General features: G+C 45.5%; 3 protein-coding genes across 7 annotated transcripts; 1 reads left to right on the plus strand and 2 right to left on the minus strand.

Annotated features, from left to right (window-relative positions):
- Nucleotides 1-5048, minus strand: LOC142948525 (nuclear distribution protein nudE homolog 1-like). Of its 2 annotated transcripts, none has more exons than XM_076090604.1 (9): nt 4894-5048; nt 4392-4487; nt 4112-4265; nt 3509-3657; nt 3241-3377; nt 2536-2712; nt 2343-2428; nt 2074-2228; nt 1-1805 (listed from the first exon to the last, which is right to left on the minus strand). In XM_076090604.1, exons 2-9 carry the CDS (start codon nt 4475-4477, stop codon nt 1712-1714), a joined length of 1038 nt encoding a protein of 345 aa, XP_075946719.1. In that variant the 5' UTR covers nt 4478-4487; nt 4894-5048; the 3' UTR covers nt 1-1711. The 2 variants fall into 2 exon arrangements, with proteins under 2 accessions (XP_075946719.1, XP_075946721.1); XM_076090606.1 differs by having other exon boundaries at nt 4392-4526; nt 4894-5035.
- Nucleotides 5049-5407: 359 nt separating this feature from the next.
- Nucleotides 5408-11967, minus strand: LOC142948528 (pannexin-1-like). Its single transcript, XM_076090612.1, has 6 exons — nt 9827-11967; nt 8394-8515; nt 7465-7664; nt 6830-7331; nt 6568-6727; nt 5408-6434 (listed from the first exon to the last, which is right to left on the minus strand). The coding sequence occupies exons 1-5, from the start codon at nt 10005-10007 to the stop codon at nt 6578-6580; spliced, it is 1155 nt and encodes a 384-aa protein (XP_075946727.1). The 5' UTR covers nt 10008-11967; the 3' UTR covers nt 5408-6434; nt 6568-6577.
- On the plus strand, nt 11039-25627 carry marf1 (meiosis regulator and mRNA stability factor 1). 4 transcript variants are annotated; one of them, XM_076090610.1, is made up of 27 exons: nt 11039-11180; nt 11865-12010; nt 12638-13513; nt 13741-13903; nt 14029-14243; nt 14651-14768; nt 14864-15036; nt 15384-15890; nt 16863-17017; nt 17277-17438; nt 17583-17769; nt 17977-18155; nt 18242-18322; nt 18453-18692; nt 18845-18964; nt 19077-19255; nt 19351-19571; nt 19645-19787; nt 19943-20076; nt 20367-20569; nt 20778-21005; nt 21163-21402; nt 21517-21765; nt 21941-22001; nt 22204-22308; nt 22436-22597; nt 22712-25627. In XM_076090610.1, the coding sequence occupies exons 3-27, from the start codon at nt 12647-12649 to the stop codon at nt 22909-22911; spliced, it is 5292 nt and encodes a 1763-aa protein (XP_075946725.1). In that variant the 5' UTR covers nt 11039-11180; nt 11865-12010; nt 12638-12646; the 3' UTR covers nt 22912-25627. The 4 variants fall into 4 exon arrangements, with proteins under 4 accessions (XP_075946725.1, XP_075946723.1, XP_075946726.1 ...); XM_076090608.1 differs by having other exon boundaries at nt 11059-11180; nt 11805-12010; XM_076090611.1 differs by having other exon boundaries at nt 11059-11180; nt 11805-12010; nt 22209-22308; nt 22712-22849.
- Nucleotides 25628-27081: the final 1454 nt, after the last annotated feature.

Below are 27081 nucleotides of genomic sequence, written 5' to 3' on the forward strand. Positions count from 1 at the left end.
TTGATTTTCTCCTTTTAATATTTCCGTCTCGGTCGGTAACTTCAAAGATCCTCAGAACATTCTCAACTGTTCAGCTCAATAGAAAAACAACTGCAAACCAACAGGATAACAGTTGGGTATCGTACCTCAGGCACATACAGTTTATAGTCCAAATACAGAAACAGGTGCAGAGGTGCTGCTGTATACAAACACCCAGCGGATTACAGTCATCTCATGTTAGGTCAAAGGCGGTTAAACAGCACAGAGGATCAGTTCTCATATGTTTTAACCAACAAGTTCAATGTACACACAGACGACACCGCAGTGTGCTATTCCAATATGTCCTGTACGGTTTGATAAATAAGCTGCCGGATGGCAGTAGTGACAGCTCCGGATTAACCAGAAACATTTTAGGGACAATTTCACATTAAATCACTTTATTTCCCACGTTCACAATATCTCTCAATATACGCTCTATATACCGACACAAACATACTATGAACTGTGCTTCTCTCTGACCTGTTAAAATCTATTATTGCTTGGTATTACTCCTCATTCGCAGCCATACAGCTCTCGATGGCAGACGGGGGGGGGGGGGCTCACACCTATTAGGGAATTATTACTATACATTCAGTAGTGAACAATGTGCCAATCTAACTTCTACAATCAACCTCAATCGTTATAAAAGTTATTGGTAACACTAGATCATAAATCTCCGAGGCTGAAAACCTTTTCCTGTCCGCAACGTTCATCAGCTTTGACTACTGGGTAATAATGAGTCAGCTAAAAAACAAGTCTGTGCGATGGAGGAGGCGATGGAAAGAACCCGGGTCAAACTGAAAACCATGTGATGTTAAACTAGCCTGAGGGGAAGTGACGTTATCTCATTCCTCGACGCAAAGCACGGCCTACGAACTGAGGAGGTAACGACGTTAGTGAAGGCAGCGATGGCTGAAATACGATGACTAAACTTTCTGTAGCAGTGGGAAACATTGAGTCTCTTCTAGGAAACGTATGTTGGGGGCTCGGCGAGGTAAAATGATTTCAATATCGCTCTCAAGACGGAGGTAAATGGATGTTGGTGTTCAGTGCTACATCATTGGAGCCCTTAGCTCACAGAATACAAAACAAATAATTAAGTGTCACCGTGTTTTTCTTTCATATCAGATTCATTATTTATTAATCATTCATTACTTTTATCTTTGATCAGTTTTTTTCCATTTTTCAAAGCTTTGGTTTTGACTTCGTCATCAACAGTATCTGTACAATCTAAACCTGGTTTATAAACGATACTTCAGGTTCCTGGTCCCTTCATCAGGGTCATGTCCAGTGGCTCTTCGTGATCACTGGACAAGAACAGCAAACACCCGAAATGTGTTTCGTCAGCCCTGTTGATCCACCACAGAGAGAAAATCGGTGGACACAGAGGATTTTTAAATGCTACCCACCACCGTGTGAAGATAGCGTGAGCAGTAGGTTCTCTGTTCCTCCCTTTGACAGATATGGTGCGATACTAGCCTCAGGCAGCAGAAGTCCATGCGCTGGTTATGTGGGGCAAGAAGACTGGCTTTCTTGTTCAAAATAGTTCAGCAGGGCACGTGTGCGACAAGGGAAGCCAGCTCAGTTCAAAGTCCCCATTGCTGTAGTCTATTAAGGATGGAGAGGCGACAGGGGGCTGGTGTCAGGTTATTGAATGAGGGGGGGGGGTTGGGTTTGTCACCATTTTTCCCTCTCATAGCAGAATCTTGACCCCACCCTGAGGAGACTGGGCACCCTGGGAGACGCCTCTCGGAGGAGCCGGTCCAAACTCTAACCGTTTCACTAAACTGCAAGACAAGATGTAGCACACACACACACACACACACACACACTCATGAGCAAACCTCAGATAACACTAAGAACGCCCTGATTGTTCCCAATCTTTGTTGGCTTTACAGACAAATTAAACGATAAGTGTAAACGAAGCATGAAATGGAACAGTGCAGCTTTGTTTAGGTAGACGTAAGAAGATCCGTAACGAGGAAAAGTGGACTTCAATGTAATAATTGACAGACCCACAGGAGCAGGAGTATTTCCTGATGTTGTTCTCCTCACCTGTCGTACTGAGGAGGGGGGCTCATGCTGCTAGCTTGGACCTCGGAGCCTCTCTCTAAACCAGAAGGACTACCAGGGGCAGCCGGGAGTGCCGGTCTGCTGCCGGGCGTGTCGTACACAAAGTCTCGACAGGACGCCAACTTTGACTCCAGATTCTGGCAGGAATATTGAAAAAAAAATCTTTAGTCAGCTCATGCATGTCGTCATTCTGTTCAGAGACAACAGTTCCGTACAACATGTGTCCACTGGGTCATCTTTAAATCTCTTACTCCAACTTTTCTCAGCAGCTCCCCGACAATGTTGAGTGCAGATATTCTAGCAGACGTTGTGAGGGGAGTCCCCGTTAGACCATCACCTAAAACAAAACAGATACGAGTAGGTGAACACGTAATATGTTGATATTAAGTCGATACAGTCACTATTACTGTGGTTATTACTGTAGTCAAAGTTGTTCTATTTCACCTCGTCGGATACTGGAAGGAGGGGGCGTGGCAAATGAGCTGATGGGTTTGGAGGGCGTGATGGGGATGGACGGGTTCCCGGCCGAGGGGCACGGCAGATCTGCTCTGTCCATGTCTTTGCCCAGGCTGCTGGACGGACGTCTTTCCTTCTGACGCACAGCCAGCTCCTGGCGAAGGTCTGACACAAAACAGGACACGCAGGGAAACTGTGAGTCCGCTTTTTAAGGAAAATGACAAAAGATTCCAGTGCCACATGTTCCATAAAGTACAAAAAATGGATATCAGAGACTTGGAACTACATTAAATAGATATTGCATAAAAGACGGAACCAAATGTCAGTTGTCTGGTAATCGGGAGCATAATGCAAATGTCTTATAACGCCACGCCGACATAAAACCTAGCAGAGACAAACATCAAGTCTACTGTTAAAGACTTGAGCGCACCACAAAGTGATCAACATGAGCTCTGCACATCAGAATATCTCTAGTCCACACCGACTGTCTACATCTCTAATAATAAAAAACGAGTTCACCCTCGTGTGAATCTGATTCTCCTCAAATGCACAAAATATATTGGCTATCAAATTTCCCTGAGTTAAGCATATATATGTCAGTGTGCAGAGAGATCAGCAGTTCTTGCGAACTAGAGAAGCTACTGTGTGTGTGTGTGTGTGTGTGTGTGTGTGTGTGTGTGTGTGTGTGTGTACCTCTGGCTTCATCCTTCAGCCTCTGAACAGACTCAAGCAGGGTCTCTTTCTCATCCAACTCGCTTTCAAGAAAGGCATTCCTCTCAATGACATGGTTCATTCGCTGCTCAAAGTCCTCCAGAGACATGATGGTAGCCCTGGGAATAAGAAGACGGGCCGTTCAAGTCAACACTGGATCTATTGTGCATGTGTATTAAAGACCAGCAGTGCCATTTGATGATGAAGCCCATTGGTGAGATAATGACATAAGACCTGTTAAGACACCGACCTTTTGGTCCTCTCCAGGTCATCGTTGGACTGCTCCAGCTCTCGGATGTATTTCTGCAGGTGATCTCTCACTGCTGTTGTTTGTGCCAGATCTTCCTCCAGGGTTGAGATGTGCCTAAAAGCTTCGGAATGCTGAGCCTCGAATTTCTCCTGCAAAACAGCACACAGAACTCAAATTGATTCACATGCCAATGTCATGGCGGATTAATCATGGCAACAGCGGGAATGTTTTAATAAGAGGATCTGTGTATTATTTAGCTTCATTTGCGGAGGCAAAAAATCTAAATGGACGTTCTTTCTCCTCCTTGTCCCGACAACCTGTGGTGAGCAATCAGGGCTTTTTAGGGAATCCTGCATATTAAAAAGCCTGCATATTCACGTCCCTCATTAATGTTTTCCTCTCCATGGATGACTGAACAAAAATAGCAGTCAGCTGCCTAACAGCGAGGCAGTTCTTCCCTAGTGGCAGTAGCAAAGATATGCTGGATTTGGGTCAGCTAAAGGCTGTCTGTGGATGTCTTCGTCACCCATCCGTAACTGCAGCACCAGAGCTTGTCGAGCTCTGTAGGGGCCAGGGGCCCTGTTTATAATCAAGGGGCTCTACCTTTATGTTTTCCAGTTCAATGCGTAGTCGGTTGTTGTCTAAAAGCAGCTCTTTGTTTCGACCCTCGCACTGCTTCAGCATAGCTTCCAGTTCTGCTTCATAGTCTCGGCTCATCTGCTGAAACTCCTGCAGCTCCTCATGAGCCTCATCAGCCCTGATGAGGAAACAATGTTTACTACCACCAATACCTCACTCCCCCATGCTGTAGAACACGAATGCTTGTTATTTCAGATGCCTATTAGAAACCTCTCGTCTCGATGTTAATGTCTAGTGTTGTTACCTTTGCTGGTGTGCCTCTGCCTGCTCCTTCCAGAAGCCCAGCTCCTCTGCTAGGGATGTAAACTTGTGTGATGTTGGCTCCACCATGTCTGCAGCTCTGTGTCAGGATGATGGGGATCGGAGACCTAACTGTAAACTACTGCAACGTTACAGCTTCTGCTACTGTCTACGTCTGCCACGAGAGCACATCTTAAACATTCAAAACAAGAGAACTGTTGCGGTAATGCTAACGTGGTTAGCTAGCGTTAGTCTACAGCGCTATGTCTTTAGGTATACTAACACTACAGAAGCATGTTTTAGCATTTATTTGTATCAAGTGCGAAAAAGTAAAGGTGTGAACTGAACGCGTTAGCAACTTTTAACAGCCAACCGCGTATACATATACCATGGCTAAGCTTTTCAACGGAGCTAATATAGCTAAGTCAGCTAAGCGACTTATAGCTAACGTTAGCCAGAATGTGTTGTCTAAACACAGTAAAAACACGGAAACTACGCAGACTCACCCGCATGTAATGGACCGATTAAAACATGCTATAGCTAAGGGAATGGTCTACGAGTTAAAACTAAATGTTCCAGACTTCTGCAACAGACGTATTGTGATTGCACAAACTAATCTCTCGTTACGTTAAGACGGTGCTCGATTCACCAACCAAATATAAACGAAGCTCCACTTCTCGGACGCCATTGGACAATAGAGATGACGCTGTGAACATATTATCCAATCATATCATTGAACGCACTTAAAGTTGCGGTAGGCGGAGCTCCCAACGCTCCACAATACACCGAGCTGTAAAGTTATCCTGCCCCCCCCCCCCCCTGTTGACATGCGATGGTGCAATAACAACAAAGAACCGATGTCTGTCGTCTGGTTGTTAAAAGTAAAATTAAATGTTTGACTATTATCAGTTTGTATAGTGTTTCCAATATTTCCCCCCGCAATCCAATACAACACTACCACAAAGTAAAGCCTCAATGCCCCATAGACCAGGATCAATGCACAACTACTTTGTAGGTATCATATTTATTGCAGGGCAATTATTTGCATTTTATTGTAATGTACAGATGTTTCTAGTTTGCTGGTCACAAGTATTCTGGAAATCAATATGTTTTACATGGAGAGTGAAATGGAATTTACTCACATTTGACTTGTCTGTGGGCAATAATGATTTAATGGAGAACAACATAACTTAATTGTATAAAGCCCCTTAATGACTGAATGATTTCACATCTGACAACAACTGTTCTTGACATTTTACTCCCCCAAAGAATATTCATTCATCTTTCATATGAAATGCAGAGCTGACATCAGTCCATCTGTCTGGACAACCCAGGGTCTTGTTTTTCTTTCAACATGCACATACAGTACACCACCTGTTGTTAACAGCACATTTATGCATAAATAATCACATGTTTTACAGTCCAGACATAGCTGCTCTAGTGGTTCTTACATTACCAAACAATTCATGTTTATATTGTGCTTACATTGGATAGACAAACTGTCATCAATCACAACATCTTAATATTACCCCACCACTGTAAATACCTCTAAACCCCGTGTTATTCTAACATAAAGGGCAGGAAGTGGACTCTTGCAACTGGAAATTGTACAGATGTACAGATTTTCAGGCAAAGGAACATAGATATGTTATAAATAATGATTGGAAGGCATTTGAGATCCTGAGAAAAGTTTGCCTGGGTCCAGACTTTTGAGTCTGCCCACTCCACAGAGTTTGAGTGTAACGAGTTGACAATTCTGTCTGATATCAGGCAAGAGAAAAGTAGCACGTTCCATAGAAAAAGATAGGAAACAAGGTTAGGGCCTCAGACTTGAGACTTGGAATATTCACATTTAATAAAATTAAGACATCTGAGAAGTAAACTATCTGTTGGCCGAACTACAGACTGTTTGCATGTATAGAGGCCTCTGTTTTTGATGTGGATTACACTGTTGTAAGGCATTACATCACCAGCAATTCAGATAAATGTAAGTGCACAGGTTTTCTCACTTATCTTCTTTTCCACCGCAGCCGATCTTATTCCTTTTCTGTTGAATCAATGGGGAACAGGGCAGAAAGGACGGAAAATAAAACACGTTGAAGGTTAAAGACAGCACATAGTCAGTTCATTTTAACTGAAGTTACACAGCCTCCATTAGAAGAAGCAATCTTCAACCTTACCTCAGAGGAATCATTCCTCGGCTTTATTAGTCTCTTTGTTGTTCTCGCGTGAGCACGTCTTCTTACTGTCTATCACATCAGTCTTCACCTGACCCAGAGTTCGCAGCAGGCACATGGTGTCAAACCCCTCGTCACCAGCCTCTTGCAACAACTCAAGCACCTGTAAATAACACAAGTTACTTATTTTTCACAGAAAACACTAAAAGCAAACACAGATGACACATTCTAAACTTGGACCTACAGTATCTGTGCTTGGACCCACCTGCAGACACTTAAATGATTTGAGTTCGCTCAGATTCTCCTGCAGGAACAACAGATAGATGCTGAGGTCGTTGTAGAAGGGCGTGACCACGCCCAAAGCACCAAAGCCTGGCAGCAGCTCGTAAGGCCGGAGAAAGCGGGAGCTCTGGCGAGCTGGTCCAAGAGCAGCGTACACCACCAGCGGAACAAGAAGCACATACACCCCCAAGTTGATGTAGCTGAGCAGCCTGAAGACACCGACTGCCACGAGCTTACACTGCACAGCAGACGGCACCGTGCTGTCGTTCTTCAGCATCCCTGTACGCAGGTCACAGGGAAACTCATCAGTGTGAGAGGCAAGTTGGATGTAGTAGCCCAGGTAGATGCAGGCCAGCAGGAGTGTCAGCAGAGTCACGCCCCGACATGATAGGTACTTGACCACGAGGCAGTGAGAGAAGCGCTTGGTCTTCAGATATTGCTCCACTAAAGGGTATTTAAAGCAACTCTCGGTCAGATCCAAAGCGCTGCAGAAGAGAAGGACATTTCACATAAAAAGACCAGTGTTTAGAAACGCAAACGCCACAGAATTTACCTGAAAAAGATCATCGCATCTCCTGCTAAAGAGTACATGGTAGTGAGCAATAAAAAGGTGTTTACCTCTGTTTGTCCTCAGATGCACCTTTGCTATCCAATGATGCTAGACTCTTGGCCATTCTGATGGCACGATTATAAAAGCGGTCCAGCTCCTCCATGATGAAGTTCAGGTCAGAGGAGATGTGCGGAGCTGCAGTGAAACGCCAGAAGAGGGCCGGGATATACATGAGGATGGCCAGTAAGAGCAGGATGTATGGGAAGAACTGAGGGAATCACAGAAAGGGAGACAGCAGAAGAAAGATGCATGAGAAGAAAGAAGACAAAAAAAATGATTTCTGGACATTTAGGAGCAGAACACAGGGACAGCTTAAAGGTCTTCCAGCGCCCTCCAAACCAGACTGTGATCCCTTTTTATTACAACTGTAAATTAGTGGTGAGACCATTAGGGGGCACTCTGACTAGATAACAGATCAAGACTGGTGTTTACAGTGAAGACCATTAGATCCCTCCCGGAGAAGGCCCAGAGACAGGATTAACCAGGAACTGCTAATGGCCCTGTTGACATGTTTGACATTACCCAGGCTCCCTCATGACAGGGCGACTTTCTTTCCCCCTACAGAAAAATGTAACCTTCTTTAAGATGGGATTAGAAGGAGGATAATGTCCAACAAAAGGTTAGAGCAACAGAAATTCCAGGTTTACTTCATCCTGGGATGCAGTCCGCACGGACAATCAACCCATTCTACCTCTAAAGTGGGATAAAAACGAATAATTCTGATTAACGCTTTATTTCCCTCAACTGAGGTAATTTTCCCTAAATTAGTATAACTTTAAAATTAGAAAGAAGGCATTTCTCTTTTTTAATGAGCATTGTGTAGTCAGTTTCAAGTCTGTCTCATTGGTCAAGGGGCTAATTAAACAACACATACGAACACAGTTGGTACGTCAATGAGCATCTATAGCTGATAGTAAAAAAACAAACATGTCTGTACCTTGTGCAGCCATAGTGGTGAGCTGTCACCTTGTTGCTGTACAGCTGCCCAACAAAACGAGTCCACATATGCGGCCTGTCTCCAAGAGAAGTTGGTGGGAGCAAAGCAGCTGATCTGGGTACCTTGGGGAGGAAAGGGAAGAGTTAATCCGAGCGGACTCATTTTGGTGATTCTGAAAAGAGAAACAAACACTACAACAATTGTCAGCCCTCCCTCTCCTGCACTCATGACCTAATTTGCTGGTGGGTTGTTTTCAGCATACTTTGTGTCAATAATTATGCCATCCCCTGTATGGTGAGAGGGGGGTTCAATCCTCACAGGTCACAAATGACCCAGATAGTCAGCAGACAGTAATATTTTGGCACCACAGGGGCTGTCGTATCAATATTATAGACTTGTGCTTTGAACCAACTGAGCACATTCTCAGTCAAATGTCTTCTGTGAAAGAAAAGGCCTATTTTATTGTGTTATACTCAGTGGTGTTTATAATACTGAGTCCACCCTCACTGGTATAATTAGTTAATGATATTAGTAACACCTGTGCTTTTCCTGCTATGACAAGTCAAAATGTCTGCTGGGAAAAAGGCCTACATCTACATCTAATGTCTTGTGTGTTGAAAAGCCCATAGGTTCTCTCCACATCTCCTCCTGTGTGATTGCTATAGATTCAATAAAAAAATCAATGTGGGATTTTGGCAATAATGTGCATGCACTTTTTTTTAGCATAATGTGACAACAATAGCTGACCATAATGATTGTGTCTTTCAGTCATAGTAGCACAATAGAAGTTCTCTTAGTATTTCAGTGTAATGGATACATTTTGTCTGAGTATTTGGGGCCGCACTGCCAGTGCTTGCAGGTAATGATAACAACAGTCACTGCCGTCATTATGACCTAAGAAGATAGATGTGTTAAACTGCTGACGAATATATATATATATATATATATATATATATTTTAGGTTTTACGAGGAATGCAGATCACCTTTTGTTAATTTGTGTGAGCTATTCTCTTCCTTACTCAAGTCTAAGGCACCAGTTTATAAACTGCCATGCCCAAAGTGCCCACCATCATCATCATCATCAGCAGCAGCAGCAGCAGCAGCAGACTGCCTCTCTGTCTGTGTAAACAGAAGGGTGGAGACTTAAACCACACCTTCTCCAACATTCACACCTCTCCTTTTCTGGCCATTTACTGAATATAACTCCTCCATTCATGCATAACACATTGCTTTACCCGCCACTGCCTTTAAGTTTGGTTGCTTGGAATACACGTGCTACAGCATTCGGCAGCGGGCGAGGGACAAAGAAGTCAGGATCCCCATCGATTGGATAGACTGTGCATTATTCTATGTGAGGAAATTGACAGGATTATAACCTCAGATGAAGACGATGGTTGCTCCTGACAGGATGCTCACAATTTCAACAACTCACCAACTGACACCTCTTGAGCAAAAGCGAGCGAGATGAGAAACAAAGGCAGTCCCACCGCCAGAAACGTCACTATTTTGTCCACCGCCAGCTCCAGACGCACCCCTTTGTACTTGGCCTCGGTGGGGTCCTTCAACAAAAAATCGGAAAACACGTACTCGGTGGCTACGTGGGCAATCGCCATGACGGATGGGAACAAAAAGCCGGTGTTGTCTAATTGACGGAAGAGTCGAGTCTCTTTTCAATTAGCCCAAAGCGAACTGCGTCTGAGGTTTCAATTAATACAAAAAAAGAAGAGTAGAAAGATACGTAATGCATAAAAAACTGAGCCGTTATTGTTTAACCATCTCCATTGCCAACTGGGACTGATGGTTGAACCTGCTGTCCCGTTACTGTAGCCCAGACATCATAACGGCACAACGGGGAGGAACTGGCTGGCTGCCCGCCGCTAGAGGGCACTACCGAGCCAACGTAACGCCTGATAGATCATGTACATGGTGGGACACTGGTGCTTCAGTGACAAAGAATAATATGATCGCCTCTTCGGGTCATTTTAATCATGCGTAATGGCTCAATTCATTATACATTATATTACTGGATTATTATATTGATGGTTGGTTTAATCTAAAACAATATTTTAAGATGGTCAAACTATGTTATTGCATGTGTTTTGTAAAGTATACTAGTAATGAAAATCAATGTAGTTCAGTCCAAAAAAAAAAAAACAGAAGAAAAAAAATCTCTGAAATACACGTAAATGGAAATAGTCACGACTGTATTTACTTGAGTAAATATACTTTCTCTGGAAGGCATTTATCCAATCCCAAGAAATAGAGCAAGGTTATAACCTTAAGGGACTGCTACTTTTTACAACCACGAGCCAATAAATGCAAATAATGATGACATCCAATGGAATAGATCAAACCTCATTCAGTATAAATAACGGGAAAAGTCTAAAATCACCTTCCTAGGGACATATGTCTATAGGCCAAACGAAAATATTATCATAGCTATATCAGTGATAAAATGCATGATTTTCTATCACATTTTGTAATGTTAATTTAAAATGTTAATTCAATACACCAAATATATTGACCAAAAAAAATAGCATTTCAAGATTTTTAGTTGATTTGATTTATTTCCATCGGAACTAGGGCTAAATGTGAAAGAATATATAATATGTTATTGCAAATATATATCAGCCGCGTGCCAGTCATAACAATAACATTTGCGACAGCTGTGCGTGCTTTCTGGCAAAAGTAGGTTACAAAAAAGGTGCGGGATTTCTTGAGCGCTAGATAGGAGGAACAACAGCCCTCGGAGGAGGATGATGATGTGAAAGACGAGCCCTTCCCAGGTATCCGAGTCACAAACTTTTTAGGACACTTCTAGCCATTAATGTTTACCGTAAAGGTAATGAACGGTAGCACGCGGGAGTTGCTGCTAGGTGTCTGTTAAACAAGCTAACAAACGGTGTCTGTTGTTAGCTTAAATCTAACGCTAGCTCCAGGAAAACAAATAACGTTTACGTAAATTATCGCTAGCTCATTCCAGCTAAGTTAGCGGTCGGTCTAGCTAGTTAACTAGCTTACGTTACTTCCGCTGTAAACAACGGTTACGACACTCGGAAAAACGGGAACGTGAGCTAGCGTGTAGCTAATTTAACATTAACGTCGGTTGCTTTACTTGATTCGCTTTGGTGAAACGGTACTGTAGCGTTAATTGGCTTCAGACAAGTTAAGCAGTCCAAACTCGCTAACTCTGTGAATGTCCAACATAATGACGTGGCCCCCCTTTGTTGATTTAAACATTCGTTACGAAGCTGTGCTGAGTCGAACGCACCTGCATGACCAGACCTGTGCTTTCTAGAGGAGTCGGTGAGGTTTTAGTGTCTCACTTGACTTCTCTGTGACTTTAACGTTACTTATGCAGCTACCAGCTAGTGTGTACTTTTAACTTTCGTTTCCTCTCTACCGGAAAGCATGAGAGAGAAGAGAGGTGAAAGTATGGTGACAGACCTCTCTGGGTTGTGTAATGGAAGGACTGGGAGAGGAGAGATCCATATGCAGCTCTAGACCCTTCCCATGGCTCAGTCACCCCAAACCGGAGGCCTCAGCCCTGCTATGGAAACTCAAAGACTGCTTCCCCACCAATGAGACGACCTCAGCTCATCACGCGGACAAAGAAGTAAGTATTTATCTGTTTACAGTCCAGGTATTCAGAGGCGTAGGCCTTAGTAAAACAGACGTGTGGAGGAACTTTAATCAATCTGTATTGTGAACTCTGAATTAAAAGAACAATTATTCAGGAGAATGATTGTTGTTCATCAGAGATACGGTTCTAGGCAACAATCCGGTGGAATTTTTTATTTCATATTTATCATCTGTTACCTTAACATGAATTGCAATCAACCTTGTTGTGTCAACTCAACCAGTGACAAATTGAAACACAGCAACTTGCGTTTTACAGGAATTTAATAACAGCCGCAGGCATGACATTGTGTCTCTATCAGCTGATAAACAAACGGCAGATTTGGAGATGCTGGGGTATACTTTAAATTCAGCATGTAAGTGTTGGCAGAGATGGCACAGTACCTTTTCTTTTTTCTATTCGAAGTTGGCCACGACAAGCCACGTGAAGTTGTTAAATATCGTTGCCGCAGTTGTCTTGTGCTTTGAGGGTGCTGCGAATACCATTGCACACCCATTCAGGTTATTTAGATGAAATGTTGTCTGCCTTTTGCAGAAAATATTTGCAGGTGACAATAATAATAAACTTAAATTGAAATAATCTGCTGGTCATTTTATGTTACAGAGCACGTACATGGATAGCAGAAAGGCCGTGCTGGAACTGAAAGATGTCCCTCCTCCTCCACACCATACGTCCTCTTCCCAATCATCCCAGCCCTTCTCTCTGGCCCCCCTCGCTATGCCTCCTCCCTGCTTGCCTCCTCCTCCTCTGCTTACACAAGACTCGCACCAGCAACCGCCCCAGTCACAGCTGCAACAAGAGGGGGCTAGCCCTAAAGTAAGCATTTACATGCACTGTGACTATTGCAGCACAGATGGCTATGGGTTATCAGGTGGTGGGAGTGTTGTTGGCACCAGCAGCAGCATTGCTGGTGTTGTTTCGCTCTATATGGCTCCAGGTTCTCTAGGAGCACCCATCAGCACCAGCAGCATCGGCAGGTCAGGCCTTTGCTCTGTAGCGTCGTCTGTTCATCACTATAAACACATTAGCTGTAGAAGCGGAGGTGAAGTTCTGGATTCTTTGCCCACTCTTGGTTACAAACCTCCGCTGTCCTCTTCTGTCGCCACCTCTCAGCCTGTTTCATCACAACCCTACCTCTCCTGCTGCTCAGGGCTTCTCCACACGTACCCAGCTGTACCTCTAACATGCAGTCCACCCAGCCTGTTTCGCTCCTCGGCACCCCTGGCTTCCTCTCTCCCCTGTGTTTCCTCTCTACCCACTCCCTTGCATGGCTCTTGCCTGGCCTCTTCTGGCTACTACCCCTGTGGTGTGGACTGCTGCCCATCAGCCAGAAGATCCCAGAGAACCACACTCGGTGATCACCCGACCATCACCACTACAACCACCTCGGCACACTTCTGCTCTAATCCTATGCACCTAAATGTAGAACGCACGGTTTGTGTGAAGGGGGCACACTACTGCCAGGAGTGCCTGTTGAAGGTTGGTAGAGTTCACTTCAATAACTGTGGCCTCTCTTTTGTTTTTGTGTAGCCTAGAGATCACTGTACGTAGCTTTATTCTATACAAGTTGGATGACTTCGCCATGTGAGACCGGCATTGTGTATGTGGTGTTGTAATATTCATTTAGGATAGTGTTGCTTGATGTTAGTGTTATTTATTTGTATTTATTTTCTCTGATTGTTGTACTGATTTGTACCTAATTGCAGCCCATAAATGGTCTAGTGTCAGACTCTGAAAAGGTATGGCCCAATGCACCTCTTCCCCACACTGCTCCTATCCCTATTCCCATTTGTAATGGCTGTGGCACCTCGTCTGATGCCATGATGCTCATGACATCGGCCAGTCATGGCAAGACTGGCCAGAAGTATGGTTAGTGGACTCTTTACTATACAATTTTGAATTCCTGCATGTTTACTGTTGGTCTTGTGGAGTCTTGATTCGTTTCAAGCTGTTAAGTGTGTTTTTAGAATGATTGTCTGCAAACTGTGTGTTAGGTTCTCCAGAGAACGGCGGTCCTGAAAACATCCCTCCGGTGGGCGTCTTCTGGGACATCGAGAACTGCAGCGTGCCGAGCGGACGCTCCGCCGGCGCTGTGGTCCAGCGTATTCGCAGCCATTTCTTTCAGGGCCACCGTGAGGCAGAATTCATCTGCGTCTGTGATATCAGCAAGGAGAGTAAAGCCGTCATCCAAGAGCTTAACAACTGCCAGGTACCAGCAAAGAGCATGTTGCGTGCTTTTCACGACTACGCTATTAATGAGGGACATTTACGCCCTGAATGAATACCATTGAGCTACAGTTTAAGATGGGCAGAGTTGCCATCATGTTACCTTAAGTTAGAGCTCATTCAGTCAGAGTGTCCATACAGTGTTTCTTTGTGAGGAGAGAGAGTGTGCAGCTGTATAGAGAAAAGCAGTGCACCTAAGCTGACATGAGGCATTTTTGCACTATTCAATTTTATTTTGTGCCAAATTGAGGACTGCATTTTGGAGCATTCATAAAACGAAATACTATGGAACCACCTATTTGATGTTGGTGTTAACGTTATTTCCACGTCAGACATTGACCTCCATAACATGACACAAAAACGGCTAAATACATGAATTTGTTCCATCAGGTTACTGTTGCACATATCAACGCCACCGCCAAGAATGCTGCCGATGACAAGCTTCGCCAGAGCCTCCGACGCTTTGCTGAGACCCACACTGCACCCGCTACCGTTGTCCTCGTATCCTGTGAGTTTCAGCTCCGATTCACTGATCAACTACAGCCTCGACCGCCACGAGGGTTCTTGTAACGAGGCGCATTATCTTTTCATTTTTTTTATTAGCGGACGTGAACTTTGCCAGCGAGCTGAGTGACCTGCGTCACCGCCATGGCTTCCAGGTGATCCTGGTCCATGGCAGCCACACGTCTTCAGCCCTCCTGCAGCATGCCCACCGCCACGTGGCCTTCCAGGAGATCACAGCTGATCTGCCACCGCGCATGCTTGTCAAAGCACAGGTAAGCCTCACAAATGCTTCGTTAGGACTGAACTTTTTTCTGTTTCAGATCTACTTTGGGTTAAATAAGGTAAGTAGTTGCTGGCAAACGTAACCAAGAAGAATTTGATTTCAGTGTGGACTTACCAAGAAGGCAGAAAGGCAGTTGGAATGTGAATTTCATCATTTTCCCAATTATTTACTCACCCCAATTTTTCTTTTAGGGGTCATTACAATTTTTCATGATCTATATTACTCTGAGCAATTCTTCAACTTGTTTTTCAACTAAAAGGAAGACTACTGCTTTGATTTTTAAGTGTAAATCCTACAAACCAGACAGGCACGCTGTCTCTTCCTCCCCTCCCTCAGCCCAGTTTCAACCTCCTCTATGTGCACAACCTCCCTGACAACTGTGACAAGAGCCTACGGAACGCTGTGAAGCTCAGGCTACGCCGCCTATCAGACAACTGTGGTGGCAAGGTGCTGGGCGTGGCCCAGGGCACAGCGGTCCTCCGCTTTGGCAGCATTGAGGCAGCTGCCCGTGCCCGCAAGCGAATGGAAAATGAGGATGTATTCGGCCATCGAATCAGCATCTCCTTCTCCCCGCGGCCCAGAGACGATGCAAGTCCTGAGCCCGAGTCTCGGCCCCATCACTTGACTCTGCCCCAGACCTATCAAAACCAGGATTTAATGTTCGACCCGCCCCCGTCCCCATCCTCCTCCTCCTTTCTGCCCCTGGGGATGCCGAGGTCACCCAGGAGGCCACGGCGAGCAACCCGCCCGTGCCATGCCCCTGGCCCGGTGCCTGAAAGGCCCTACAGCCCCAGGAGGGGGTGCAGTGGGCCTCCCGGTGGTGCTCCAGCCAAGCCCCATCAGGTCAGCAGACTCGTCGGTGCCTGCTTCCCCATTACCTCCGTTGCCCTCTATCCTTGTCTGCAGCCCAGTGTCCCTCTAACTGCTGCTTTGACTAACCGCCTCTAGCTGCTCGCTAAGCTTCATTTGTCTGCCTGTGCTAGCATGCATTAGTGTGTCATTAGCGCTTCATGTATCACCTGTTGTCCTGCATTTTCATTGGTCATTCATCATATTAGTGCATGAATCCGCCTCTAGCGTTTGTGCCTTTCTGACTGTTTTGTCCAGTATATCGGTGCTGATGTTCTGCTTCCTCTCGGTAACCTGCTCCATGCCTCTGTTCCTTTGCTTTGGCCCCCGTGGTTTTTTTCTCTTTGATAAAACTGATCTCGGGTGGCCGGTATGACTGGCTTTGCATGTCTTTTTCTTGATAGTAACCATCGGACCGGTGTGGAAGACTGGACAGAAGTGACCCATACATTGATTACTGTGTAGATGGACTAAAACTAGGGATGGGCACTTTAAGATTTGTCTGTAGTTGGACAGTAAAGAGAAATTTAAATTTATAGTTTGTCCAAAATGAATCTCATTCAGCACCTAAATAGAAATATCATTAAAACACTAAAAATATTTAACCTGCACAATGGGAATACTGCATAACCTAAACATTTATAGTTAAAACGCACGACTATATCATCGGCTTACCTATAAATGTGTCCGAAAGTACGTGTCAACTACAACATGATGACAATTAACAATCGTAATCTGTCGATGATAAAACTCCAAATATTTATGGTGTTGATTACGGCTGTTTTCTAGTCAGCCAGTTGATTTTATATGCACATCCCTAGTTAAACTTCCGAATACCAGTTTATGCCGTTCCCTGACTTTTTCCATTGAGCCTGACACATGCACACGCACACGCACACGCGCATCAACAGTCTCCAGCCAGTCCACAGCTACAGTATTGACATCTGCTGCCTCTGTCTGGTCTAGGAGTTGGGTAGTTTGGAGGGCAAGGCCAGAATGAGCTTCTACCACCTGGAGAAAGGACGTGCTGCTTCCTCTTCCCCCCACAGTAATGGTGAGACAGGAGCCATGGAGCAGCTGTCCAAGCCGGGCCTCTCTGGAGAATCCATGTACAGGAGGAGGTACACTAGACTGAGAAGAATGTCATTTGATAACGAGATGAAAATTCCTTTGATAATTGTTATCTGAGTTTTTCTGAGATGTGCAACTACGAGCTTTAACCCAAAATATCTGCTCATTGAGGCAGTACGTTTTATTTTCCAGCCAAGTAAAAACTTCTATTAAACGGTGTCTCAATAGAAAAGAGCATTTAGAAGCCTGGACAGTGAAGGATGGGGCTCTTACACATGCGGCTGTCCTTTTTCTAATCTTTCCATGCAGAAGAGAGGGCTCCTACCCTCGCAGTGTGACTGAATCCCCTGCAGAACATGCGGACAGGAGCACAGGGGAGTTCCAGATTAGCACACCCTCAGCCTTCAGCAAGTTGAACCTGCACAGGAGCTTCAGTCCCCTCGTCCTGTCTCAGGGTTCCTGGTCCTCCAGGTGACATATTGGGTCATATTTGAATAAGTTAACCGAGAGCATTGGTTATTACAGTGGTGGCATACAAAGTCTCCAAACCCTCAAAATATTTATTGTAATGGTAGTTGTAATTTATAAGTTGTCTCTGCCCTTCTCTAACAAAAGGAGTGCATCGCCCTGCCTGTCCAGCCGGTCCTCACCCCTCCTGGCTGCCGCTCGCAGCCCGTGTCCCGAAGGCCCCCCTGAACCGTTCTCAGACGGGGCGGAGGTCCAGGTGGCCAACCTGGACTACAGAATGTCCCGCAAGGATCTGCAGCAAATGTTGCATGACACCTTCTCGCGTTACGGACGGGTAAGGCCAACTCCAGTGACGTTATCGGCCTTTTTCACGGACGATAAAAAAGGTCCATTGTGCTGATAAATGTGTTCATCAAGCGTGCCCGAGTCCACAACGACAAAGTCGCTTGAGATGGAAAGTTTGCTTGCAGATTTTATGCTTGACACGTGATTCACCCCGGTCTCAAAACATTTCCTTGTGCTGTGACTTGTTTTGTCTAAGGTGAAAGCTGTGGAGCTCAGCCCCCACACGGACTATCAGCTGAAGGCCACAATCCAGATGTTGTCCCTGCAGCAGGCCATAAGCGCCGTCAGTGGCCTGCACCGGTATAAGATCGGAGGAAAGCGCATTCAGGTGTCTCTGATCACTGGTGGGAGCAACAAATCCCTTTCCATGCTCGGGTACAGTTCAGTGTAATTCAGTTGGGTTTCTCTAGATGTTCTGGTTTTGGACTGTGGGGGTAAATGTCAGCGTTTTCATTGTACAGCACAGAGATCATCAGCATTCTACAAGATGCACCTGCCAATTGCCTTCCCCTCTTCAAGTTCACAGAGATCTATGAAAAAAAGTAAGTAGTTTGTCTCCACTTGCATTCAAACAGGAACAACATTTGTAACACAGCAATTCCACAATGATGATATGCTTTTCAGAGTAGTTTGCTATACTATAAACTATATGCTCCTCCCCCCCCTCTCCAGATATTCCCGTAAGCTTGTGGTTGGGGATCTGTACCGACTACCTGAGGTGGTGGCAGTGCGGGAACAGGGCGGCTCGAGGCTTGTGTGTCTACTGCCCAGCAGCCAAATCCGTCAGAGTCCACTGGGATCGTCTCAGTCCCAGGAGGGCTCCTCCTCTGCTAGCGGCAGCCCCGTGGTGTTTGAGGAGCTGGAGTACCACGAACCTGTCTGCAGAGACCACTACACACAGCGCGACTTCAGGTTATACACAGAACATTCGACTAAATTCTTATCCTGTCTCACACTGAATCATCAACCTTAATTCTCACAAACGCTGATCTCTGAACTGTACAAATGAAGCAGAATGTCTCATAACTGTGTCTGACTAATTTCTTTTTCTTTTTCCTTCTTAGTGAGGCTGACTTTGACCCTGACTCTTATCAAATACCTTTTGTTGTGATGTCTCTGAGCACCGTAGCATCTGAGGTGCACAGTCTTTTGCAGTCGCATGAGGGAACTCTTCCATTACTCAGGTTACAACCAGCTCTTTAATTAATGTATTCATTTATTGGGGTTGTTTGGTTGTTTTTTTTAAAGCAACACACACACTTATAAGGTTTGTAATGTAGTGTGTTCTCCATGTAGTTTTCCAGACTGCTATGCAGCAAAGTTCAGCCGTCTGCAGCTGGGTAATGAGACGCTGGAGGGCGGCGTTCCTCTGGAGCACCTCATTACCTGTGTTCCCAGTATCGCCATCGTCACCGCTCAGAATGGCTTCAAAGTCATCAAGTGGATCCACAACAAACCACCAGCACCAAACTCCGGTAGGTTGTTGTTTGAGGTTCCTACAATGCCAAACCTAGTGCTGTTTTTACCAGCCAGACATACCCATTCCTGACTTCTTCTTGTCGTCATTTAGAACCATGGATTCAGCGCTGCAAGAGTCCGGTTGGCAACCCGCAGCTCATCCAATTCAGCCGTGAGATTATCGACATGCTGAAGAGTCAGCCTTCTTGCATCATGCCCATGAGCAAGTTCATACCCTCGTACCACCATCACTTTGCCAAGCAGTGCCGCGTCTCTGACTATGGCTACTCCAAGCTGCTGGAGCTACTGGAGGCGGTGCCACATGTCCTGCAGGTATTTAGGTTAATGAGGAGCTTTGTACTTTTCTTTGTGTCGTATTCTGCATATTGTGTGTTTTTATTTCCAGATATTGGGAATGGGTACCAAGCGTTTACTGACTCTGACTCATCGCGCTCAAGTGAAGCGCTTCACCCAAGACCTTCTCAAGCTACTTAAATTTCAAGCCAGCAAACAAGTGTCGATCAAGGACTTCATGCAGGCGTACCATTGGTCAGTCGGCATAGTTTGGAGCTGAAGATGTCTTTACAATGCGTTTTGTCATTCAGATAAATGCTAGCACTTCACCTGAGGGTCTGCCTGTGAATCCGACTCATTAACAGATGGATCATCCGCGTTAATGTTTGTGATGTGATCCCGTGCATCAGGTGCTTCTCTAGAGACTGGAGGATAATCGACTACGGCACATGTGACCTGATGGACCTGCTGACTGAGATCCCAGACACCACCATCACTGTTACACATCAAGACATGGATACAGTGATCTCTGTTCCCAAGAGAGGTCTGTTCAAACCGCTTTAAGTTATTAAAAAGTCGTGTGAAGTGACGATCCCAAATACTGTTAAGTGATGGGAGCGCTAACGATGTTATGTACCTCATCCCAAGCAAGCATTTGTTAAATATACATATGTTTGTATTCAATGTTGGGTGACTATACTTTTAAAATGAACTCATTTCTTTACAACGCTACGGCCATTAAACAGTAACTAGTTACTCTAGAGGAATTACCCGAGAAGTTGAGCGTCAATAGTTCTGAGCGGATGATTTCAGTTCCCTCTCGTGTGCCTGCAGAGCGTACGGTGGAGGAGATGGAGCGGACCAAGCAGTTTGGGAAGGAGGTGGTGGACCTGCTTCGTCACCAGCCTCACTGCCGAATGGCCTTCAGCAAGTTCATCCCCACCTACCACCATCACTTCGGCCGTCAGTGCAAACTCAGCTACTACGGCTTCACCAAGCTCATGGAGCTCTTCGAGGCAATCCCCAACATAGTGATGGTGAGTTAGAAACACCGTTTGTACAGTTTAATGCCGTGTGCTCCTCGGTGCACCAACCCTGAACAATGAGGAAGTGTATTTCTGGTGTAATGATGGTCCATCCATGTTGTGCAGCCAAGAGAAATGATTGGTATTGAATCGAGTGTGAATGCCTCTTTGTTGTCTCTGCCTGAACACTGATTGAACAGCTGTCCCTACCTCTTGTCAGGTGTTGGAGTGTGGTGAAGAGAAAGTGCTGACTCTGACGGAAGTGGAGCGTATCAAGGCTCTGGCGGCTCAGCTGGTCAAGCTGCTTCGGGCTCAGAAGAACTCCAGCCTTCCCGTCAGCCAGCTGCTCACCGAGTACAGCAAGACCTTCGGTTACGGCCTCCGCCTGCAGGACTACGACGCCAGCTCCTTGCCGGCTCTGCTCACCAAACTCTGCCACGTTGTCAAGGTAAAGAAGCTTCTAATGGATTTAAAATATAAATATTTAGTGTTTTTTCAGTGACTTAGTGCAGCTTACAGAGACTTTACGATGATGGAGTCCTCACTTTGTAAGACCAGTGTCTTTATGAATAATAAACGACCCGCCGCATTCTTTCAACTTCAAGGTAGCGGATGGCTCGGGGGGTCGGGAAGTGCAGCTGATCAACAGGAAGTCTTTGCGCTCGCTGACCTCCCAGCTGCTGGCTCTGCTCATGTCCCAAGAGGAGGAGCGAGTCACCAGGGGCCTCGGAGTGGAGGAGCTGAGTCAGCGTTACCTGACCGTCCACGGAGCCCCGCTCAACCCGTGTGAATATGGGTTCCTCTCTCTCAGCGAGTTACTCAAGAGCCTGCCCTACCTCGTGGAGGTGAGTGTCGACATGTTCCTGTACTACAGTCGCATCTTCTCTCAACGTGTCTCCATTGTTACTGCGTGGTTGACCTGTACTCCCTCACTGACGCTGTGATGTTTCTTCTCTCAGTTGTACGATGAAGAAAATGACAACAACAAAGCCGGCAGCACTGGCAGCAGCTACGGTGAGGAGTGGGTGAGGCTGACCAGACTTTACCAGTTCGCCCGTAACGTGCGCGGCCTGCTCCACACCTACCATTACAACCAGATCTTCCTGACGGAGTTCCAGGGGGCTTACAACAAATTCACAGGCTGCAGCCTTGAGTCACGTTCCTACGGATACACCGGCACCGACGAGCTGCTCAGCGCCATTCCACAGGTGGGATTACATTTCATTCAACTTTTACTCGAGTACGTCTGGAGCACTTTGTCCGTGTCGACTGCCCAGAGACGAGTGAGATCAGTGTTATTTAACTCTCACACTTGATCCAGAGCTCATTATTAACGTAGTTTTAGCGTAACGCTGCATATGTTTTGTGTGGTGTCATTATCAGGTGGTCTGGATCAAAGGGCACGGTAACAAGAGGATTATCGTTTTGAAGAACGATATGAAAGGTGAGACGGCACGCTTCATTTATTTAAGTCTATGGCGTTTACACAGGCTGTTGATGATGGCCGTGTGCTGAGGTGATCATATGACACGGGACAGAACTGTAGGTGCTCCATGGGAACACTTGAAAGTGATGTTTTGAGGTGGCACCTACAAAAATGTATGGGAGCTGTATGACAGGGAGGTGTTTGTGTGTTTTTTGTTTAGCAAAGGCGAGCCCTTCAGTCCCTTGCAGCCCCCAGCCGGGAGAGAACATGGAGAGCCCACGAGACAGCCCCGTGAGCAACGCAACCTCTGGAACCCAGAGTCCAGGTAACACGGGTCACACACGTACTCAAGATCCATTTAGTTTCTGTTATTAAGACTATAGAAAATACTGTTCCGCTTCTGATCAGATGAAATGTCGATGAAACCGTATCGAGCTCTTTCTACCTGTCAGGTGGCGACGTTGCGGCAGAATCGGAGCTACTTTGTCTGACGTCACCGGTAGATCTACTGTGTGGTCCGGTACCGTCCTGCCTACCGTCACCTCAGCTCCACCCAGACCCTGTTCTCCTCCAGGAGATGGACCTGATTCACTTTGAGGAAAGAACTCCAACAGGTCAGTTTGTGATGCATTTGTTTCCATTTTAAACCTTTAAGACGGTCAGCCCGTGTCTGACTTGTGCGCTTTGAGGCTTGGCTGCTGAACTCTGAAATGTTTGTGTGATTTCAGTGAGCGGTGACCCTGATGTGGCAGCCGTTACTGACGGCACATCTGATCCGCCCGGCCTCACAGACGACTCCGCGGTCTCCAGACCTCGCTCACCGCCGCCCAACCCGACGTGCACCGTGTCCGTGGACAGTCCCAGCAGAAGAGCCACACGCAGCAGAATTAAGCTAGCCGCCAACTTCTCATTCACAGCCGGCCTCTGATCCTCCTCACGCGCGCACACACACACACAGCAATACTAGCTCACACGTAGTGTAACTCTAAATACGAGAGTTGACCAGCTTCCAGTGACCACAGAGGAGCGTCGGTGACGTCCTTCGACAGGCTGCTGCTTTCTTCTTAATCGCTCATCGGCCATCTTTGTTCCCTTTTTTTTGTTTGCTTCTTTCACAATCCGTGAGTTCTTCCGATGATGTTCACCAAGCTGTGATTTACTTCTTGCAGGTTTTCTGCAATTCTTTATTTTGCCAAATGCATCGACTGTAGCCCGTTTGATTTCACCTCGAGGGGAGTGGAATTATATTTCCATGATGTGCGTCTTCACTTCAGAGCCGCGTTGTGTCTAAGAAGACTCGCTGGCGTCCACTGAGTGAAGAGTCTAAACACGAGTTGGTTGCCACTGTACACAGAGCATTAGTGCTGGGGATGACTTTCCATGTTAAATCCAAGAGATGTAGTTTCCCTCGTTCTCCGATCATTCAATTGACGAATACCAGAAGGTTGATGGAGATATCTTGTACCACGTTGAGGAACCTCCCTGTGTACTACTTCCTTGCTGTATCCCTGGGAGATGGTGCATTTCATTTATGACATTAATTTCTAAATTCCTGTGAAATTTTGGGAGATTTTGCTTCGTAGGTAACGACAGACATGTCGTCCAAAGCGGACGCTAAGCACCTGCCTCAGTCTTCTTAAGAGGTAGCTCTTCTTAGATGCATGTCATCATCTCCTGTCTGTTAAGTAACCGCGACAGTATTCTCAGTTCCTGTTCTGTTCTGCAGAGTATTTAGTTGTCTGTGGAGGAGATCGGCCTAAATGTTTGGTGTATTTGGGGGCAATTCAATGCAACTGGTGTTTGCTGTTCAGGCTGTGGCTTTTGTTAACGGAAGCTAACCGTTTGTGAACAGTTAATGCATCGGTGGCACGGTTTTGATTGATATTGTGACGAGCACTGCACTCAGGAATTCTTTTATTCTTGTTGTACTTTGACTTCATTTATTGCAAAGATTTCGGCTCGTCTCTCCGGGGCCACTAAAGAAGGCCCGAACGCCGGAACACTCCGGCCAGATGTGCGCTCCGGCAGCAGGAACTCAGATCTACTTTGATTGATCGGCTTCAGCCAGCAGCCACTGTGTTTGTGTTCTTTTTAGCCGTGTTGTTTGTGTGTGTGTGTGTGTGTGCGTGTGTGTGTGTGTGTGTGTGTGGTTTACACTGGAGTAGGTGGTGTGAAATATGCATGGTGTGCATAAATGAGTCTATGCATGGTGTAAGCCCAGGAGGAGCAGATGGGAACGGAAGATGTTAAGACATTCTTTAAGATCAGTCTTTTATTTCCACCATGTTTTAGGGGTTTTTGGAGTTGGCCTCACCTTTGCAGTCGCCACATAAACGCTCAAGGTTTTTAGAGTTAACCTTGTTGCGGGTCGGCTCTGTGTCTGTGGTGATGTCCGTGCCTGAGTTGGAAGAGGGGAGCAGTGAGCACTCCCGAGTTTTTTGATTTTTAAATGACGAGGTGATTGGTTGTGTGATTTTTAGGGGACAGGTGGGTCGGGAGGCAGTGGTCTGTTTGTGGAGCACCATGGAGGCTCTGGGCAGCCTCCTGAACAGACTGACGTGTACAGAGAAGGCCCTCTGCGGCTCTCTGGAACCTGCCGGGCTTTTACAATGGCTTGTATTTGCCACGGTGCCAAATGAATCACCATCGTGTCTTCCCCCATCGCCCACATCTTACATAGAGGAGTTTTTACTTACTGATGTGTGTCGTTGTCTCACGTTTCCTCCGTCTCAAGTGTTTACAAGACTGCTGGCTACTGAATTGCCACCGAATAATGTCTGCTGCCATGGAGTTGGCACGACCGAGGCGCCGCTGAAGTCTGCGGGTTGTTGTTTGTGTTCAGAGAAAAAAAGGCTCACGAATGGGTAAGAGCCCATTTAATCAGTTTGTGTCCCGGTACAGTGTTTACCTCTTCAGCAGCGTTAATAAGTTCCCTTCCAGACTTCATTTTGACTTGGTATGAAAAGCCTTTTAAAGCTGAGAGATTCCACCTGACAACTTGCCAAAATAACTGAAATGCCAATCAACATGTTTTTAATTGGGGCTGTTGGGGTTCAGGTCTCTCCTGCAGTGTTTTACTGTCTTTGATTAAGGGATGAATAGTTAAGGATTTAGACTTGATAATGATAGAAAGGGGCTGTAAATAATTTGACTTTGGCAGTACGGATGTGTTACTTTTTGTGAATTTGAGCAACCCCCCCCCTCCCCGAGCACTGCAGTGGCAACTAACTCGTGAATATATTTAACTTCTCTGTTTAGCTCTCTCTCTCCGGTTAGATCAAGCTATTGCACCTGTCAAAATATGCACTTTTGCATAGTTTTGTTTCATGAAATCCAAATGTGAAGATGAGGTATCGGACTGTGGGGCTGAAATGTGTTTTTGTGTCTTTACCTCCGTTTAACTGGATCTGATCCCGCTTCAACCGTTTTCACGTTTCACAACAAGAAAACATTTCCTTTGTTCAGCCGTGTCCTTTAAACTCCTCCCGCCTCGTTTACTTTGTGTTTACGTCTCACTGTGTCCTCTCTACATCCCCCCCCCCCCCCCCATCACAGTTTTACTGCCTCGCCACACTAAATGTCACTGTAACGTTGAAGGGACCAAAAAAATATATATTTCTGTTAATAAATTTCACAAGCATCAATTCTGCCTCGTCTCAATGTTTTTGTATGTGTATATATATATATATATATATATATATATATATATATATATATCTATCTATATCTATCCATCTATCTATATGATTACTCAATAAAATGACCCAGCGTGTTCCTGAAAGATGCTCTTTTATTAAACATGTATGTACAGGTAGTTTCAGCTTATATTCTGCATATTTGTTCAATATTCAACATAAGGACCTTCATAAATTCACTACTACAGAACGCTAAGTTATCAGAAGGAAGGTAAAGTGACACAGAGCGACACTTTGCATGAGACGAGTCACTAAAGTCCTAAATACACTCAAACATACACAGTCTATTGGAGGCGTTTACAAGAGTTGCATTCATTTCCTGGTGTTTATCATAAAAACGCAAGACTAAATTCAGAGGATGCAAGTTGTGAGAAACCCATAATAACGACGTCATACTACGACGGTCAATGGTTCCCGGTTGCTGATGGCTGAGATGACGTTGGTGATGTGGTGACGCTGGGGAATGAGCAGCTTAGTGGACCATTGAGGAGAATAAATAAACGCGTTACCATGTTGAATACATAAGTGTTGCATGTACAAGGTTAACAAAGATGAACGAGTGGAAACTGCAGAAATGGGTCATGATGTGGCGTGTCGGTAACAGGAAGTATTCTTCAGTAGAGTGAAATGCAAACGCATGGCCTCACATCTAATATGACAACTGTGTAGCAGCGTTGAGTCAAGTCCATTTCCATCAAGTGTCAGAAACAGACAATTAAACTGCTGTTTTTGCCGAAGCATGGAGTCAAACATATTGCTCTGCTCCAGAAGAAGAAGCGTCCACATGGCTACCATCGCTCTCTAGCATCTATATACCAATCATTTCATTGTTTGTCTGAGTGACGTGATGGAACATTAGTTGTAGTCTCCTGAAGGTGAAAGAAGTTCTCTGGTTGATGTTAAAGGGATGAAATGGAAGAATAAATACCCGTTGTCAAACATGACTTGACAATGTATATATTTTCCTGTCAGACAGAGAACCTCAGCATTTACACTTCACTTTGTGGACATTGTGCTTGTAGTTCTGTAAATGCTTCTGTTAATATTGATCACATGATCATGTACCTTATTATTTTAAAGGAATATTACACGATGACCCAATCTGATTCTAATTTAAGACACGTATTTATTGAATGTTAATTTACAGTTCCTTTTACTTCATGTACACTGTGGACAAAGTGTCTTCACTTACAGAAGCGCCACATTGTAAAGTTTCCCTCGAGCACTGACTCGGGATCAGCTCCCAAACTCTTGCGGCTGAAACTGTATCCGCGGTTCAATTACGCACCTGATTCCTGAGCAGATTCGAGGGGAAAACGCGGTTAACCGAGGTTCACTGAGCCACAGGAAGCGATGTATGGCATGTGATGTGATGTGAGTGTGTGTGGGAGGACGACGAGGTC

Source organism: Anarhichas minor, unplaced genomic scaffold (assembly GCF_050575085.1).
Source record: "Anarhichas minor isolate MPS153535 unplaced genomic scaffold, ASM5057508v1 ptg000012l, whole genome shotgun sequence".
In the NCBI taxonomy this organism is placed as follows: domain Eukaryota; kingdom Metazoa; phylum Chordata; class Actinopteri; order Perciformes; family Anarhichadidae; genus Anarhichas; species Anarhichas minor.

Coding starts and splice junctions, on each gene's coding strand:
- marf1 (XM_076090608.1), top strand. CDS start 11,858: ATGGAAGGACTGGGAGAGGAGAGATCCATATGCAGCTCTAGACCCTTC. Junction 13,904..14,028: donor CAAGACTGGCCAGAAGTATG/GTTAGTGGACTC, acceptor ACTGTGTGTTAG/GTTCTCCAGAGAACGGCGGT. Junction 19,788..19,942: donor TTCATGCAGGCGTACCATTG/GTCAGTCGGCAT, acceptor CCCGTGCATCAG/GTGCTTCTCTAGAGACTGGA.
- LOC142948528 (XM_076090612.1), bottom strand. CDS start 10,007: ATGGCGATTGCCCACGTAGCCACCGAGTACGTGTTTTCCGATTTTTTG. Junction 7,332..7,464: donor GCATCTGAGGACAAACAGAG/GTAAACACCTTT, acceptor TCTCTTCTGCAG/CGCTTTGGATCTGACCGAGA. Junction 6,728..6,829: donor AATCATTTAAGTGTCTGCAG/GTGGGTCCAAGC, acceptor TGTTATTTACAG/GTGCTTGAGTTGTTGCAAGA.
- LOC142948525 (XM_076090604.1), bottom strand. CDS start 4,477: ATGGTGGAGCCAACATCACACAAGTTTACATCCCTAGCAGAGGAGCTG. Junction 3,658..4,111: donor TTGAACTGGAAAACATAAAG/GTAGAGCCCCTT, acceptor GCTGTTTTGCAG/GAGAAATTCGAGGCTCAGCA. Junction 2,429..2,535: donor TCCTTCCAGTATCCGACGAG/GTGAAATAGAAC, acceptor GTTTTGTTTTAG/GTGATGGTCTAACGGGGACT.